The sequence below is a fragment of the Pelobates fuscus genome, chromosome 3 (assembly GCF_036172605.1).
Source record: "Pelobates fuscus isolate aPelFus1 chromosome 3, aPelFus1.pri, whole genome shotgun sequence".
NCBI classification, from domain to species: Eukaryota; Metazoa; Chordata; class Amphibia; order Anura; family Pelobatidae; genus Pelobates; species Pelobates fuscus.
This window is the reverse complement of record NC_086319.1, coordinates 142,849,324-142,867,852: the sequence shown is the minus strand read 5'-3', so window position 1 is coordinate 142,867,852 and position 18,529 is coordinate 142,849,324. Positions and strand designations below refer to the sequence as shown.

Below are 18,529 nucleotides of genomic sequence, written 5' to 3'. Positions count from 1 at the left end.
ACAGTGGTAGTAGCTGGGGGAGAAAAGGCACAGTGGTAGTAGCTGGGGGAGAGGGGGCACAATGGTGGTAGCTGGGGGAGCAAGGGGAACTGTAGGTAGCTGGGGGAGCAGGGGCACTGATAGGCTAGGTGGGGGGCAAGGGGCACAGTTAGGCAAGGTGGGGAGGAGGGGCACTGTGTGCAGCGGGGAGAGTAGGGGCACAGTTAGGCTAGGTGGGGAAGCATGGGGGCACAGTGGGTAGCTGGGGCGCAGTGCACAGATAAGCTTGCGGGGGGCGAGGGGGCACAGCGGTGGTAGCTGGGGTAGAGGGGGCACAGTGGTGGTAGCTGGGGGAAAGAGGGCACAATGGTGGTAGCTGGGAAGCAAGGGGCACAGCGGGTAGGTGGGGAAGCAAGGGGTAAAGTGGGTAGGTGGGAGAGCAAGGGGCACAGTTATGGTAGCTAGGGCACAGTGGATAGGTGGGGGAGCAATGGGCACAGTTAGGGTAGGTGGGGAAGCAGGGGGCACAGTTAGGGTAGGTGGTGGGCAGGGGGCACAGTTAGGGTAGGTGGGGAGCAGGAGGCACAGTTAGGGTAGGTGGTGGGCAGGGGGCACAGTTAGGGTAGGTGGGGAAGCAGGGGGCACAGTTAGGGTAGGTGGTGGGCAGGGGGCACAGTTAGGGTAGGTGGTGGGCAGGGGGCACAGTTAGGGTAAGTGGGGAGCAGGGGGCACTGTTAGGGTAGGTGGGGAGCAGGGGGCACAGTTAGAGTAGGTGGGGGGCCTGGGGCACAGTTAGGGTAGGGGGGAGCAGGGGGCACAGTTAGAGTAGGTGGGGAGCAGGGAGCACAGTTAGGGTAGGGGGAGCAGGGGGCACAGTTAGAGTAGGTGGGGAGCAGGGGGCACAGTTAGGGTAGGGGGAGCAGGGAGCACAGTTAGAGTAGGGGGAGCAGGGGGCACAGTTAGAGTAGGTGGGGAGCAGGGGGCACAGAGTAGGTGGGGATCAGGGGGCAAAGTTAGGGTAGGGGGAGCAGGGGGCACAGTTAGAGTAGGTGGGGAGCAGGGGCACAGTTAGGGTAGGGGGGAGCAGGGAGCACAGTTAGGGTAGGGGGGAGCAAGGGGCACGGTTAGGGTGGATGGGGGAGCAGGGGGCAGTGTGGTGGTAGATGGGGGAACAGGAACTCCTTCCTGCTTCCCTTAATTAACCAGAGGGTTCGCCTGCCTGTAGCTCCGCCCTGCTTCCCATGTAGCTCCGCCTCTGATCGGCTTTTAACCCCGCCCCCTTTCTCTCACTGAGATCCGAGTGGGGAGTCTGGGGACTATCAGTGAGGGCAGCATTAAGAGGCAAGGGGGGCAGAGCGCGGCCACGGTAAACAGCGCAGCCTGTATTAGGGGAGAGCTCTGAGCTCTCCTTCACAGGCTGTCACTAGGAGACAGTGCGAGCTGTGTCAGCCACAGGGCGCCCCCTGGTCCATGGCGCCCTGTGCGGCCGCACAGCTCGCACACCCCTAAGCTAAGCTAGCTAGTATCTAGCTTTTTATGGGTTCCTTAGACCAAGAGAATTCACCATTAGTGGGCAACACCATAGCCAAGAGTGCCTCCTCACCTCTTACCTCATGAAACACACAGACCACTACGTCCTGACCCTACCTAAGACCAAAACAAGTCAGATGGGGGAACCGGTTCACATAACCTACTACCCTACAGGGAACAATTGGTGTCCGGTGAAAGTACTGGACACTTTCTTAGCCACAACACCAACACACACCTCAAAACCACTACTATTAATACACAATGCAATTCTCACCACGGCAAAATTCATGCTTTATGTCCGGATGCTTATCACCAGGCTTGGCCTAAATCCTGGCAACTACTCAGGGCACTCCTTCAGAATCAGAGTGGCCTCCACGGCCTCTAGCCAAGACATACCAGCACACATTATTAAGACACTGGGTCACTGGAAGTCCTCGGCTTACGTCACTTACATCCCACATCCAGTCCAAGAGATTAGGAGGGCTTTCATTAAGATGTCTAATTAATATGTCATAATGTAATATGTCTTCTGAATAAATTGTTACTTTGCTTTATCTCTTTTTGCCCACTTTATTTACCGGCCTACAGCATACATCGGTTTCGGCACACCTCAACCGACTATTTCCTTTTTATTTATTTCTCTCCCCCAGAGTATTCCATATCATATGAGAAGGCCCCAAACACAAATTGGAAGGCATGGCCTGAAGTTGTGGGAGGGGCTATAGACCTACTTAAGGGACTCCACCATTTTCCTCCCTTGCCTTCGTTGGTCTAGATGAACAGCCCCACCCTCCACTCCCATTAACTATACTTTCTCTATGTAAGCCCACTTTATTTACTGGCCTACAGCATACATCGGTTTCGGCACACCTCAACCGACTATTTCCTTTTTATTTATTTCTCTCCACCAGAGTATTCCATATCATATGAGAATGCCCCGAACACAAATATGCATTATATATGTATAATATACGGTATTATAAAATGCTTTAATTGTTTTATAATTTATTATACATATAGGAAAAAAAATAAATAAATATATACACACATATTATATACATACAATAATTATATGTATGTGTGTGTGTGTGTGTGTGTGTGTGTGTGTGTGTGTGTGTGTGTGTGTGTGTGTGTGTGTGTGTGTGTGTGTGTGTGTGTGTGTGTGTGTGTGTGTGTGTGTGTGTGAAAAAGACGCTTCGGGGTCGAAACGTCGGGATCAATTTTGTAATACTAAAAAAATAAATTACACCTTTGAAAAAAGCCCTACAAGTTCACCTTTTCTACTTTCTGCATATATTTATATGCTGGTAGCACCAAGGCAGAAGAAATATTAAGGAAGTGTGCCGAGGATCATATTTATATATATATATATATATATATATATATATATATATGTATATATAAATATAAATAAAATGTGTTTTTTTAAATGTATATTATATATATATATATATTATGCGTATGTGTATATATATATATATGTGTGTATATATATTTATAGACATATTCTACATATATGTTTAACTATTCATTTTACATAACTATTTGATTTTACCCAGGTAGGCAGTCCAGAGAATTTAATTGGCAAGCCCTATATTTAACCCCGTAACTTTCCAAAACACTATAAAACCTTTACATGGGGGTATTGCTATATTCGGGAGACTTCGCTGAACACAAATATGAGTTTTTCAAAACAGTAAAACGTATCACAACGATGAAATCCCCAGTAAAAGTGCAGTTTTTGTTTTAAAAAAATGCAAAAACAAATAAAAACGCTAACTTTGGCCAGCGTACGTGACTAAGTGGCTACTACAAAAGACTGTACATACCCAATTTTGAATACCCTGGGTTGTCTACATTTGCAAATGATATGCCATGATGGGGTTAATTCACATTCCTGGGCTACCATATGGTCTTAAAGGCAACACAGACCCAGCAAACCAATCTGTCAAACTGAAATGGGCAAGCCCTATATTGAAATACAGTGCGGTATAAGTGACAAAGACCTACACCTATAAGTGGAGCACTCAAACAGATATAAAGCTTACCAAGCATGACTTGATTCAATAGTACAATATGAAGTACATGCCATGTACTTCATATTGAACTATTGAATCAAGTCATGCTTGGTAAGCTTTATATCTGTTTGAGTGCTCCACTTATAGGTGTAGGTCTTTGTCACTTATACCGCACTGTATTTTATAATATTGTTTAGTGGAAAAGAGGATATTTCCACATAAGTGTATAGAGCTCCTTTTTAACCACTCTTATTCACGTTTAAGCACTTTTTGTTACACACATCCCTCCGTGTAAGGAGGTAACTTTGGGTAAGCCCTATATTGACCCTGTAACTTTTCTAAACACCATAAAGCCTGTACATAGGGGATATTGTTATACTCAGAAGACTGCCCTGAACACAAATACAAATTTTTCAAAACAGTAAAACATATCACAGCGATAATATTGTCAGTGAAAGTGAAGTGTTTTGAATTTTTCACAAACAACACTTTCCTGATAACATTGTTGTGGTACATTTTACTGTTTTGAAACACTAATATTTGTGTTCAGAGAAGTCTCAAGAGTATAACAGTACCCCCTATGTACAGGTTTTAAAGTGTTTTTGAAAGTTACAGGGTCAAATATAAGGCTTGATTTTCCATTTTTTCACATTGAAATTTGCCAGATTGGTTATGTTGCCTTTGCGAGCGTATGGTAGCCCAGGAATGCAAATTACCCCCATGATGGCATACCATTTGCAAAAGAAGACAACCCTAGGTATTGAAAATGGGTGTATGTTCAGTCTTTTTAGTAGCCATTTAGTCACAAACACTGGCCAAAGTTAGCACTTTTATAAAAAAAATTATGAATGCTAACTTTGGCTAGTGTTTGTGACTAAGTGGCTACTAAAAAAGACTGGACATACCCCATATTGAATACCCTGGGTTGTCTACTTTAAAAAAATATGTACATGTGAGGTGTGATTCTGAGATTTACAGATAACCGTGTCACAATGTCACTATTTATACATGTTAAAATATCTATTTTGAAACAGCAATGTCCTACTTGTACTTATAGCCCTATAACTTTCCATAAAAAACTAAGAACACGTTAACATTGGGTATTTAAAAACTATTTAGCACAGGTATTTTTGGCGGTTGTAAATGCATATCAGATTTTGGGGGTCAAAGTTAGAAAAGTGTGCTTAAATGTTTTCATCATATTTTACAATTTTTATAGTAAATTATATGATATGATGAAAATAATGCTATCGTTAGAAAGACCGTTTCATGGCGAGAAAAACGGTATACAATTTGTGTGGGTATAGTAAATGAGTAAGAGGAAAATTACAGCTAATTACAAACACCACAGAAATGTAAAAACAGCCCTGGTCCTTAACGTTAAGAAAGGAAGATTGATATATGGAATATTCTTAAAAAAAAACAAACATATGAAAGTAATATATTACCTTTTCTGGGACAACACTTTTTCCATCCCACGCATAACCTCTTTTTGTAAAATAATTCACTGTTGCAAATTCAATCAATGCAGAAAAGACAAAAGCATAACATACTGCAATGAACCAATCCATTGCTGTGGCATATGCCACTTTTGGGAGAGAATTCCTGGCACTGATGCTCAAAGTGGTCATCGTAAGTACTGTTGTTACCCCTGAAGATAAAAAATGTAAAAATTATTACCATTAGTGTGTATTTATTCATGGATATAATCCAAACTAAATAGTATACAGCACAGCTAACTGCATTTAACATATACCAAAAAAAAAAAAAAAAACTAATAACATAATTACTAACATTTATTTCTAGAGTACATATTTCTGTTTTGGCAATATATTAAAAATGTTATTACTTCCTTTCGCATTAACACAACAACTGGAAACAAACAACTTTTGTAGTATATTATAACGTTTAGCTGGCTTATTCACTAAAATCTGAATGGCTCCATATGAAATGGGGCAAAACAAATTGCTGCTATACAGGGCCTTTTGGACTTAAAAATCTGGACAATGTTGATGTAATTCAGACTCCAAATGGGCCTGAATTTGGTCTGAATTTTAAGCTATACTGAACGCTGCTGGACGTCAGAATTCCAAATAAAATTAATGAAATACGGGTCTGGATACTTTAATTTAAGGCCTGGACTTCAAAAAACAAAAGCTATTTGTTGAAAACTCTTTGGGAACGCAAGGGTTAGAGAGTGGAGAGACTTCTCTCTTTTTCCCTACCTGTCAGAGCACTCAACTTTTTTTTGCAATGTGGTCATTTTTTTAAATTTGAACTAATGGTGTTGGTTATTATGGATTTGTATTTGACTGCTTTGAGGCTGAAGAATAGAAGAATTAGAACATGAAAGAGTTCTGATGGTAAGTATATATATATATATATATATATATACTTGTAACGTTAGCGTATGTATTGTTTGATATATTATATAGATAGGAAGTGTGCCGAAACCGACGTATATGGTAGGCCTGTAATAAAGAGGGACCACACTGAATATAAAATAATATAAAATAAAAATAAAAATTAGTTGAGGGAGTGGTGGTTGGGGCCTGCCGAACATATGATTCCACGGTGATGCAGGTAAGGGGGAAGTGCCTTAAGTAGGATCAACAAGCCCTTCCCACAACTCCAGGCAAGTCTTTACATTTGTGTTCGGTGCTATTCTTGTAATGTTAGCGTATGTATTGTTTGATGTATGATATAGATAGGAACAAGTCAGTTGAAGTGTGCTGAAACCAACGTATGTGGTAGGTCTGTAATAAAGAGGGTGAAAATTAGCAGTGTCTTGCCAAATAAATATTTATTCTATACATGAAACATAGTGCAAAGAAAATACCTCAAGATGACAGTTTTACAAAGGCATACCTCATTTCTAACACAGGTTGAGGTATGTACAGAGCAAATGCAGATGACTGCCAGCGGCCCAACGACTTAAATACATGTACTGGAATATCGTGACTAGAGGCCGTGGAGGCCCCTATCCTAAATTAATGTCCAGAAAAGTTGCTGGCGTTCAGACCTAGTCTGGTCAGTAATATGCGTACGTATTGCATGAACTTAGCGGTTGTTAAGACAGCTTTGTGGAGGACTAGCAGAGGGATATCTGACTGTGGTGGTAATGTTTGGAGATATGTATCCAGCACTTTTATCGGGCAGCATTTGTTTAAAGAAGGATAATAAGTGACATGAACTACTTTACCAAGCTAGCTTGTTTTGGTGATGGGTAGGGATAAGACATAGTGATCTTGTCGTTTGATGAGATAGGAACATTTAAGGCAGTCTCGTGCATATTTGTTACCATGTATAGTGAATTTGCACGGTCTAAGAAAACCGTAATAAGCAAAGTAAATGGCTGTTTTGATTACCAAATTCGTTGTGTGTTCAATCGGGGCTGTATCCAATAATTCAGAAATGTCCTAAAATATTTGTTTATGCATTGGTAACCTTAGGATTGGAGGAGTGGTACTGGTTTTCTGCATTCCTTTTAGTATGTTTTTATGGGGTAAGATGATAAAAAACTAGGGTTATCTGGGTATAACGTATACATGTAGTGTTGGATGCCGGTTAAATATAATTTAATGGTGTTGTGTGATAGTTTGAGTTTGAGATGATAGAAGGGTGCAAAAGCTACCAGAGTTGAAATTGTGAAAAACTGAACCAGGATATGTTCTAACATAAATCTCTTATACAGTGTGAAAGCTCTATTGTAAGACAGTTTTTTGTGTTTTCAGACAGAGACAAACTAGCCAAGGCGAGAGTATGCCTTGATAACTCTTTTAATCCATTTTACAAGTTCCTGAAAACATGGTGCTGCAGTGCCTGTTGGTGAGGCCGTGGTTAACGTGTCTCGAAGGCCTTGAATTCAAAGTGAGACAATTTCTCAGCTGCAGTATTAAAAAGCCCTGGTACGTGACAACACACCAAATAAAATTGATTACAGGCTGCCAACCAGGTCAATCTCCTCATGAATCTCATGATCGTTAGTGATGAAGAACGTTCCTTGTTTATAATGTGGCAGGTAGATTGTCGAAGAAACAGCATACAGAGCTACTTGCCCAAAACTGACCCCATACTACGGCCTCTGCAACAATAGGGTATACCTCGAGTAAAGGCTGAGGTGAGTGAGAACCCTTCGATGAGCTGAACCTCCTCTGGCCAACCATCCCAGAGCCACTCATTGCAAATATGGTGGCAAAACCTTTGGATGCTGCAGCATCCGTCCAAATGACAGGCAAATGGATAGACAATTGTGGTAAAAACATACTTCTGCCATTCCATTGCAACAAGAATTTGCGCCACATTAATAAGTCAGCAGTAGCCTGTGAATCCAGGCAAATATGGCTAAAGTCATTTGGCAATTGTGGAAGAAGGCAAAGGAGTCTTGAAATAAAGGCTCTACCTTGCGGAATGATTCTTATTGCAAAATGTAGTGACCCCAACAGAGATTGCAATTCCTTCCGATTGCATATCCTATGATGCAGAAAATTGTTCATGGTTTGCAGGATACTATCAATTTTGCCTAAGGGGAGACTAGCTTCCATGCTCACTGAATCGAGAAGGATACCCAAACAATTTACCAACGTGTCAGGGCCTTCTGTTTTCTTGGGAGAAACTGGCACCCACAGGGAATGAAAAAACAATATTTTGGGCTGCTTTTTGACCCGAAAGTGAGCCTTGTAAAAAAAAATAGTATAAACCTTTCCATTTCAGACCATGCAGATGCCATAGAGACGGGCATGTGGGCAGTAATTTAAATGCATTAATGATATCTGTTTTGCTCAGCCATGCTCCTACACCTGCAGTAATAATGGTGTGTATGCGTTGTCTATGGTGGTGTACTGAAGAGAAAATTCCTCAGATGGAATTAGTGAGTTAAGGCTTGGTATGGCCAAGGAGTGAGGTGCGGACAGATCTAAAATGAGTCTGTGTTTTCCTGAGGATTTTCCCGTGACTAATCCTATAGGGTTGGTTCGCCAATTTGAAAATGGGGGCACCTGAAAAGGTCCCAATAAAAACCCATCTTCCAATTCTCTTTGTAAAAGAGCATCAACTGTTTCCATGTCAGAAATCACTGATTGTAAATTGTTGCATTCGTAAATACCAGCAGGAATATGTACCAGACCTGTATGAAATCCCTCCATAAAACCATCAATCAAAAAATCCACTAGATGTTTGGATGGATAAGAAGCTATGTTTACAGATGTCAGATACAGTTTAGCATGGCTTTTATTAGGACACATGGACTTGGCATGAGCCCTAAAACAATGTGAACACACGTGCAACAATCTGCAGGCACTATATCCGCATGTACCTACGTTAAAATTGTTGCACACCTGCAACTTTCCAATGTAAACAATAGGACGACCGAGTTTGTCCTTGCCTGATCTGTCCGTCCTTGTCTGTGTCTCTTGGAAAGTGCAAGGTGTGGACTCGGGCATGATGGTGTAACCGCTGGCGGTTCCCTTATTTACCATTATAATGTCTTAAAACATAGAACTTAGTAGGGCTAACCATACAGATATCTTAGCCATAAGTTTATATAGTTAGTAAGAGATCCTCTATTTAACATATATAAATAATTGAGAATACAATATAAAATAAGGATTGTCTTGGAAGCAATAGATTTTGTCTTTTAGATATTTATTATATAAAAATATAAATATAGACATATCAAATCCATTATAGCAGAGTTTATAAGATGAAATTAAATGCTTGCAAATATCATTAATAGGTTAACATACCCTTCTGAACATGTCATCATGTCAGCCTCTCAGTCATTTTAAGATGGAGCAGCGTCTGTCTCCAAGTCTCTCCTCTGTGTCTTAACATTTAAAAAGTACACCTATTTATACCTTAGGTGTCGTCATTTTAGGATCACCATAGTTCATAAATGAAAAAGTAACTTGTCTACTTTAAATCAATGTAGGACCTCCCTTAAATTGGCAACGATACAAGGTCATAACTAAAAGCAAGTGCACACGTCATGGGGAAACTCCCGGACCTGAGGAACTTCCATCAACTTGGGACAAGATGGCTTCCCAAAGTCTGAATAGCTTATCTGTTGTTTATACTAAGACTTAAGTGCATAGTCGTGGGAGATTCCCGGATTTGGGGAAGTTCCATTAACTTGGGGTTACCACAGTATATTGTGTACTGAAAGAGTTGTAGTATAGCCTTGAAGCTTGTTTATGCATTATTGTTATTGTAATTTGTCTGGGACAAATTGGCGCAAACATATTATGCACTGAGGTTATTGCTTAAAGAAACATCTATGAAAAACAATATGTTCCATTTCTAACACCTTGTCAATTTGCAATATCTCTTAAAGACAAAGTACACAGTTTAAGAAATACAACATGTCATTCTAAAACTTGTAATATTTGCATTTGCCCAAACACCCTCTCCATTAAACTGTGGGCATTGTAGACAATTTCTTCCTTAAATTAGTGAACCAAAGTTCTCCTACAGTCTTCCGCTGTTTGTGCTCCCAGCATCTTTGATCATTGTTGTAACAGTAAAATATACGTAGTGTGATCTTTGCCTGTAAAGGTGGTTGATTAAAATGAGCAAAGCTTTTGTCTGGGAAAGAATTGAAAAGTACACCAGGTTCCAGAGTAAGATATCCTTGGATGGATCCGAATACGAATTGTAATTCAAAGTTAAAAGTAGTAATTGTATTTGTAATCCAAAGTCTTTAAAGTGCTGGTGGTTGTATTTTTAGAATACCCGGGTATTTGTTGTAGAGTATAGATTGTAGAGTCCAGCTTTCCAAATATTTGGCTAGAATTGGTTGCAGATATTGATTCAGCATCATCTGTTATCACCGTGGTGATGGTGTTGGTATTTGTCTTTTGTTTTTTATTTTGTTTTTTTCATGAAACATTTTTACACCATTTATGATGTGTATAGATTGGATACTCTCCGATATTCTTTTACGGAATAACTTAATTTACAGCATTTCCAAGACATTGTCTTAAGTGATATGGATCCCATTATAGTAAATGTTATGTTGATACAGCAATCGAAGTGGATACTCAAGAACGCATCTTTTTGCTGTATTGGAATCTTTGTAACATCTCAGTGATAGACATCTCAATGACATCAGGTGTTGTTGTGCTAAAAATGTTAACAGGTAAAATCTGTGGAAAAATCTTTACATTTGTTATACTTTGTATAATAATGATAGATGAAATAGTAACATAGTTAATCTTTCTAGTGTTTTGTTTTAGAGATAAAACCATTGTATATGATTTAGAGATATAAGGATAATTTGAAACAGTATTTACCACCTTTGTTCACAATGGTATGTAAAATTATATTCTCATTAAATGTTAAAAATACTCTTTTATTCAAAATCTCTCAATATATTTAGAATCGTTGCTAATTGAAAATATGACGTTATTCATCTTTATTTGTCCTGTTAGGGAGAAGACAACTTATTCCCTAAGTTACAATGAGTAAATATAATAACTACAGTTATTAGTGGCTTAAAATACCAGAAACACCCACAAATTGTCTAAAAACTTTTTTTTTTTTTTTTTTTTTTACCAAGATCTGACATTAATTGTTTAAATATATTTTTCAGTGGCTGTTGGGTGTAGCTTAAGATGATTTGGAGTTTTAATTATTTCTAAAAGTGAGTTAAGAAAGCACTCAGATACAATATTGAAGGTATTTATATTTTAACTCTACCTTTGTATAGGTGGTTTTATGTACCTTTAACCATCACAAAGCAAATAACATTTTCTTGGTATTTGAAAAAACGATAAAATATTTGTACGTGTATTTTAATATATATACATAGAGTGGTATGGATGTTGAATATCTTTGACATCTTTTCACCAGTTTGCAATAAGTGACCTAAATGATCAATTTCCAAAATCATCATGTATATCACCTGGACGGGTTAATCCATAATACTCTTTTACTTTCCATTGACTGGCCTTGGCTCTGGCAGACTGAATATTTTTATCATTATAAATAAACTTTATGATAGTTGAAGTAAAGTTTCTGCCTGTCTTTCAGTTAAATTGTAACTGTTGAAGTACTTCACTTATATTAATTAGATTATATTAATTATACCACTCTGCAAACTTAAATGAATATCGAGTAGTTTCTGATTTAATAAAAACAGTTTACACTTTCTTTTAAGGTTAAAACGTGATTAATTATTGTTGTTATTGTAATCATATGATCTTTAACTATCATGATTCCATTATTCATTTGGGTAATTTAGCTGTTATACTCTTACATGTATGTCTAATATATTTGTTTGTAGGCCAGACTGCAGCTGCATATGGCATTTTAGCAATAATCTTCAATTGCGTTTCAGATATTCACAAAGTCTATCCACCTTTGTAATTAACACATTATGTGTTTATTTGATACCATTGATTATAGTATCTGTATTATATTACACGTTGTCACTGACACATTTCTGATACAGGGAAAAAAATAGCATGATTGCTTTAGTAATTATAATTTTTGTGTCCATGCACCACATTCCTGGAAGTCCAGAATATAGCAAAAATCCATTGTCGTTTGATTCTATGGAGCCATTTGACGTTTTGATTGGTATAGTTATACCAAAAGAGCAAGGAATACATCGGTAGATCACATCTGCAACAGAACCATTACAGATTATTTGTTGTATCAATGTCTCTGTGTTTATGTATACAGGAGTTCCTTGCTTTGCAGGTATGTAGATAATATGTAGAGTTTAAGAAAAGCTGCAAATCGTGCTTTAGTACAAGTGTCCCGTGATGTCAGGTTTCTGACAGATTTTGCTGGTCTTTTATATTCCATTCTCTTGGCAGGACATCTGCTCTTAGTAGGCCTGTGTTGTTATTATTTATTAATTGCATCAAGGTTTCTTTCTTAATTGATATGTTTCTTCCGAATTCAAATTCATATGCCACCAAATGTCATTGTAAAGTTAATTGTTACAGAATATTGTTCTAGGATATACAGAATATTGTTTTCACTCCAGTAGAAATATATATTCTTCTTCTTCTGCTCCTTCCTATTAACCATTTTTTCTGAGTTGTAGGTAACAATCTTTGTCTTGTACTGTGAGGTGCTGTGATAGTCAATCAGGTTTTCTCAGTACCATGTTCCATCTTGAGAAACAGCTGGGTGTTGACAGTTATCAGCCTTTATTTCTTTTTCCGGTCATCTTCTGTCTGGATAATAGCAATGTCCAGAATTAACATAGCACTTCTTTTCAGCATAAGAAGGCTGTTTGCGGTAGTCATTCAATGATAAACTATATGGCAAAGTCTTTTCTTAATCACCTTCATAGGTGCATCCAAAGTCTTTCACAAGCATCTGTCTCGTCTTTTTCTGTTTTCAGCATGCTTTGCCATCATCGTTGAGTCCATTATTAGGATTTGTAATAGTGCAATCACATCTTTCTCATGTATAATCGGTTTTTGGAATGATCTCAATAGGTTCCTTGTGAAATACCAGTGTAGGTCACATTAGCAATCATTGCACTGTGAGCGGTGTCTCTCCTTTTGAGATAGTTCTTGGAGGCAGTCCTCACGATCAAAGAACTTGTATAATGTGCAGTCCAAGTCAGTTCAGGTGCTTCCTGCTTGTTAAAACGACAGCTAGGGTTGATGTTATGATAATGCTGCAGATTGTAAGAAGGAGACACCATAACCAATTTTCTAGCATCCTTTTGCTTATATCTTTGCATTTCTTTCTTACTGTGTAAGATAATTCAGGTTCAGTCTGTTTTCTCCAGTCTTTTTTATAATGATGTTGATGATTCATTTTTCATACATTCCATGTTGACTGTGAATGTATCACGTCTGTCTGTTCATCCTTCACATTTGCAGGTTCAGATGTCAGATCATGATTCCGTCTGTTACGTGGCTATGATTCTGGTGGCTGTGTTCTAGTAGCATTTCTGTCGTCCTCTATTTGTTTTATCTTGTCATCTTTAACAGCATTCACTGTGTCAGTCAGTGGTTCTGTGAATGTCCTGTTAGTAAAATATCAAAACTTACTGTTCTCTGTTGGCTCTGATTGTTCTCTGTAGTAAAAGTTCTCGGAGTCACCCTCTCCAGGACAAACTGGCCAACAGTAAGAAAAAGTTGGTGGTGCAAGGTGAGGTGGGCTGAAAAAAAAAATGCCCTAAATTTCTCTTATATAACCAATGGTTCTAAGCTCTCCCTGGTGCAGAAATATGATTGTCAGTGAAAAAACGTGTAACATTTCATATGGTGTCTCACCATTTGTATCATCAGGTATGTTGTGAATGCTCATCTGTACCACAGGAATAAATAGATACCACTGTGTGGGGCAAGCAACTAGTAACTTGGTTAATGATCATTTAACCTCAGCATTTTCCCAGACCACAACCCCACTACTTTGGGGGTGGCTGGGGCACTGAAATCCCAAAGTAACCCAAATGCGGTTGCCCAGTTTTAGGTTTCCTTTGCAGTAACTGCAGGACCACCATTCAAATGGATGGTCCTGGGATTATCAAATGCATACTAAGGAAGTGAGAGTAGAAAATGTGGTATCAGAGGTTGCACTTCGCACAGGATATATCCAAGTAAACCTGGTACATGCATCAACACATACAAAAACATATTTATAACCATGAGATGATGGCAAACTTCCAATGTATAGTAATTCAAAAAGTACGTTAGATATTAATATTTCAATAAACAGTACATCAGTAATGTGGCAATAAGCAAATGCTTATGATTACTAAACACATGAATTACAGTATATCCCATATTGGACCATCAATATTCCTTTTCAGGAGTTAGTAGTAGATTACCTCTCTCTATAAGAGCTTGTCCTAGCCATGAAAAAGCTTTTGGGCAAGTCTATCTTTCCTCTATAGGAAGAACAACCAACATATTACCTTCAATGGTTATTATGTAATTAACCCCTCTAAACGATAGGAGTATTTATGTGGATACCAGGTGGATAAGGTCTGGATATCCTTGCAAGCATAAACTCTGCATCATGACTGAGAGATAGGGTATGCTTTTGTGATCCAGTGACCACAGACACATTGCATCAAAGTGCCTGTTAACGGCCAACTATATGAGGAGAGGGACCATGCTTTGTTATAAGCATGTCCATACACGTATTACAATGCCAGGCTTTCAATTTGTTACCACAAAGCAAAATGCAGTTGTGGATATAAACACACGACGTATCGTAAGAAAAACTGTTTGAACACCAGACTGAGACTCGAGATCAGTTTACAGTGGACCAAAATAGATAAATGAAATCCTATCAATTAATATACTTTCAATATACTTTCTTTAAATGACTTTATCCTCTGTATTAACTATGATATATTAAAGTTAAAACAATAACATTTAAAAGCCAACTTTTAGTGTGCATAGGAATTACAAGGCCGTTCATAATGTGAGATAAAGAACAGCTTTTTTTTTAAAATTCAAATAGTCTGTGAACACAGAATGACCTAGCACTGAAAATTCACTTGCAGGGGAAAAAAACAAAACCTTTTTTTCTTTAGTAAATTAATTAATTAATTAAATGTAGTTAGAACCTCCCTCAAAGTCCCGATGACTTTGCAAGAAACATGTCGTCCTTAAATACTGGGTAAGTATATTAAACAGTGAAATAGTATTTTTACCCTGTATATCATGTTGTCACAGCTATAATGTGTAGTATAACAAACTATTTTATAAGTGTTGTGCAAACTGTTCATTAAAAGCCAGTGATCTAGCGAGCTATAGAACATTTATTTATTTATTCTTTAAAGCTCTGACCTCAATCGGCAAAGCAATATTGTAATGGTGTCCATTGCAATCTGCTGTCTGTACTTGCTACTCTCAAAAAATCTGAATATGTTCAGAGATTTCTTGGGCAATAATAATTCCCCAAAAAACAACAACTTTGCATTTATGCTAAACTTGCCTGTTGTAAATGTATTCTGTATATTTCTTGACATAAGTACTTGTACTTAAATCTGTTTAACAAAGCTGTTTATATTGTGGTAAAAATATATATATATTTATTATTTATTTTATTTTTTAACATTGCTTAATTTTTTAAAAAGATACCTGCATATTTAATTAAATATCCTTTATATGTCTTTAAGGCATAAAATATCTGCAAATTAAGATTATATACAAAAATGCATGTTTTGGATGTTCCCACAATATCGCTTCTATTATTATAATTTTTTTTTTTTTTTTTTGTGAAATCTGATTCCTTTTAGGATGAGCACCCCTCTCAGTCCCCCAGTTTCAGAGGCTTCTTTGGAGGTGACCACAGAAAAGTATAGATTCTATAAAATAGATGTGAGGGGGCTTTGGACAGTAATGTCACCTTAATTATACTTTTCATATAGCAGATATATGATTTGCAATGTGATTTAATATATCAGAGTATTATCACTTTAATTGACACTGCATTTTTTTTAATGCATTATTCTTTATGCATTATTATTATTTTTTTTATTTTAATGTCTGTTTAAAATATGTCAGTCTTTGCAATATCAAATTAATTTTGAATTATGTATATTCACAATGCTCTTACAACTTATTATTATTATTATTATTATTATTATTATTATTATTATTATTATTAAAATTAGCCTCCTTCAGCATTAGCACTATCTACCACTGGAATTAGTGTAAGATACACCAATATGTCGTGGAACTGAATCCCCATATATGAGATTTGAAACTGTATTTTTTCTACGCTGTGCCCTAATCTGTATTTATATACATAATTGCGGCAGCATATAGCTTTTAAAGAAGCAATTATTTCACCCATCATGTGTGGTTGACTGTGGACTTTTTTAAAACTTTTTTTTATTTTTATTTTTTTTAAATCTGTTTCTGGCTCTGAGAGAGCAGGCTGCTGAATGCATGGAAATGCTCTTATTACCTAGTCTATATACATTTATTTATAAACAACATGGATATTTAATTTTATTTTATGTAAACCTAGTTTATGAAATTTACTGAGATTACATGTGTCTGATCTGATTACAGTCAGTAGTACAATATCATTGTTCTAATTTCCTTACTGCTAGCAATACAGGTACAGTGGGATAGTACCACTTATTTAAGTAAGCTTTCCCTTTTAAAATTGGTGGATTTTAATCCTGCCATTGCAATCGACTAAAGACTGTACCTGAGTAAGCAAAGTCATTATGTGCAGGGATTGTGCACTTTAAATAGTAGAATACTTATGCTATTCTAGTGAATTGGGCTGGCTGCTTAACACATCATTTAGTATATTTTAGTCACATTATTTAACATTTTATTTAAATAAGCCTTTAATAATTTCAGTTTAAAAGTTATCAGAGATACTGTATAGTTATAATTTTATTTTGCCCTGATTTATTTTACATATATATTATTTAAAATCATTTCATAACTATTTATTTTTGCAGAGCATTTAGAGAAGCAAAGGGTGTATAACCACCTGTTGCCTTTTTTCTCGGAGGGTAGTATAATTTCAACTCTGTTTAGGAAAAAATATGAGCTAGTTATCTTATATTATATAAAATATATGCTGCAGTGTACTGCATTGTACTGCACTGAATGTATTTAAAAGCCATGTCGCCATGTCTCTCTCTTTATGGCTGTATGTAATAATGTTGTTCATAATTTGGAATATAAACCAACGACTTCTCAATTCCTTGGAATGTTTACATGTCTCCTATCTCCGCAACCTTGGCTGGAAACTCCAGACTTCAAAAATAGTTACACTGTTATAATTCCTGATTTTTTTAAATGAACAGCTAGCGTAACTGACAGTATGGAAATTATCACTGTTTTATAAAACTTTTCTTTTATAGTGGACATTAGAATCCAGAATGCAGTAATGCAATAATTAAAAAATCCTGTCTGTCTGTTGCATGAATGTTTTCATTAAGCCATAATGCAATTTTCTTTGCATTCTTGGAATTGGACTTCAAATTTCATCGCTCTGTCTTATCACTTTTCTTTTGACAACATCTTGCATCAATCTTTTTCTTGCACATGCATACTAAGCAGCTACATAGAGAACATATCCCCCTGCCTGCAATCCACTGTCCTGGAACTAATGGGCCATGCTGTGCTGGTGTATTAGGCATATCAGGGAGTTTACCAAATATGTATATTTGCTCTCTTATGATATTAATTAAGATCCACAAAATTCCAGCATTGTATGCTAATTACAATGTACCTGTCACCTGAACTTAAAGTGCCTTGTACAAGTTCACATTAAAATCATCTCTCCATGATGAAGATCTCTCTCTGAGTCTGGGCTACAAATAGCTCAATAGATTCTTGATATTTCAAGACTTGTGCCATGACAAAGTATTGTGTCTTCTCTTACGAATAAGAGGTTACATGGGTATTTGTTATTTTATAGTTAAAGCTTCCAAGTACAAGTCCCTTCGTGGTCGCCAATTGTAACCGCTGGCGGTTCCCTTATTTACCACTATAATGTCTTAAAGCATAGAACTTAGTAGGGCTAACCATACAGATATCTTAGCCATAAGTTTATATAGTAAGTAAGAGATCCTCTATGTAACATATATAAATAATTGAGAATACAATATAAAATAAGGATTGTCTTGGAAGCAATAGATTTTGTCTTTTAGATATTTATTATATAAAAATATAAATATAGACATATCAAATCCATTATAGCAGAGTTTATAAGATGAAATTAAATGCTTGCAAATATCATTAATAGGTTAACATACCCTTCTGAACATGTCATCATGTCAGCCTCTCAGTCATTTTAAGATGGAGCAGCGTCTGTCTCCAAGTCTCTCCTCTGTGTCTTAACATTTAAAAAGTACACCTATTTATACCTTAGGTGTCGTCATTTTAGGATCACCATAGTTCATAAATGAAAAAGTAACTTGTCTACTTTAAATCAATGTAGGACCTCCCTTAAATCGGCAAAGATACAAGGCCATAACTAAAAGCAAGTGCACACGTCATGGGGAAACTCCCGGACCTGAGGAACTTCCATCAACTTGGGACAAGATG

General features: G+C 37.3%; 1 protein-coding gene across 1 annotated transcript in view; it reads right to left on the bottom strand.

Annotated features, from left to right (window-relative positions):
- GABRA1 (gamma-aminobutyric acid type A receptor subunit alpha1) overlaps positions 1 to 18,529 on the bottom strand; it is a 708,344-nt gene that overhangs the window by 153,793 nt on the left and 536,022 nt on the right. The window contains exon 9 of the mRNA XM_063447498.1: positions 4,976 to 5,178. Within this exon, the coding sequence (XP_063303568.1) occupies positions 4,976 to 5,178 (203 nt within the window). The remainder of the gene's footprint in view (positions 1 to 4,975; positions 5,179 to 18,529) is intronic.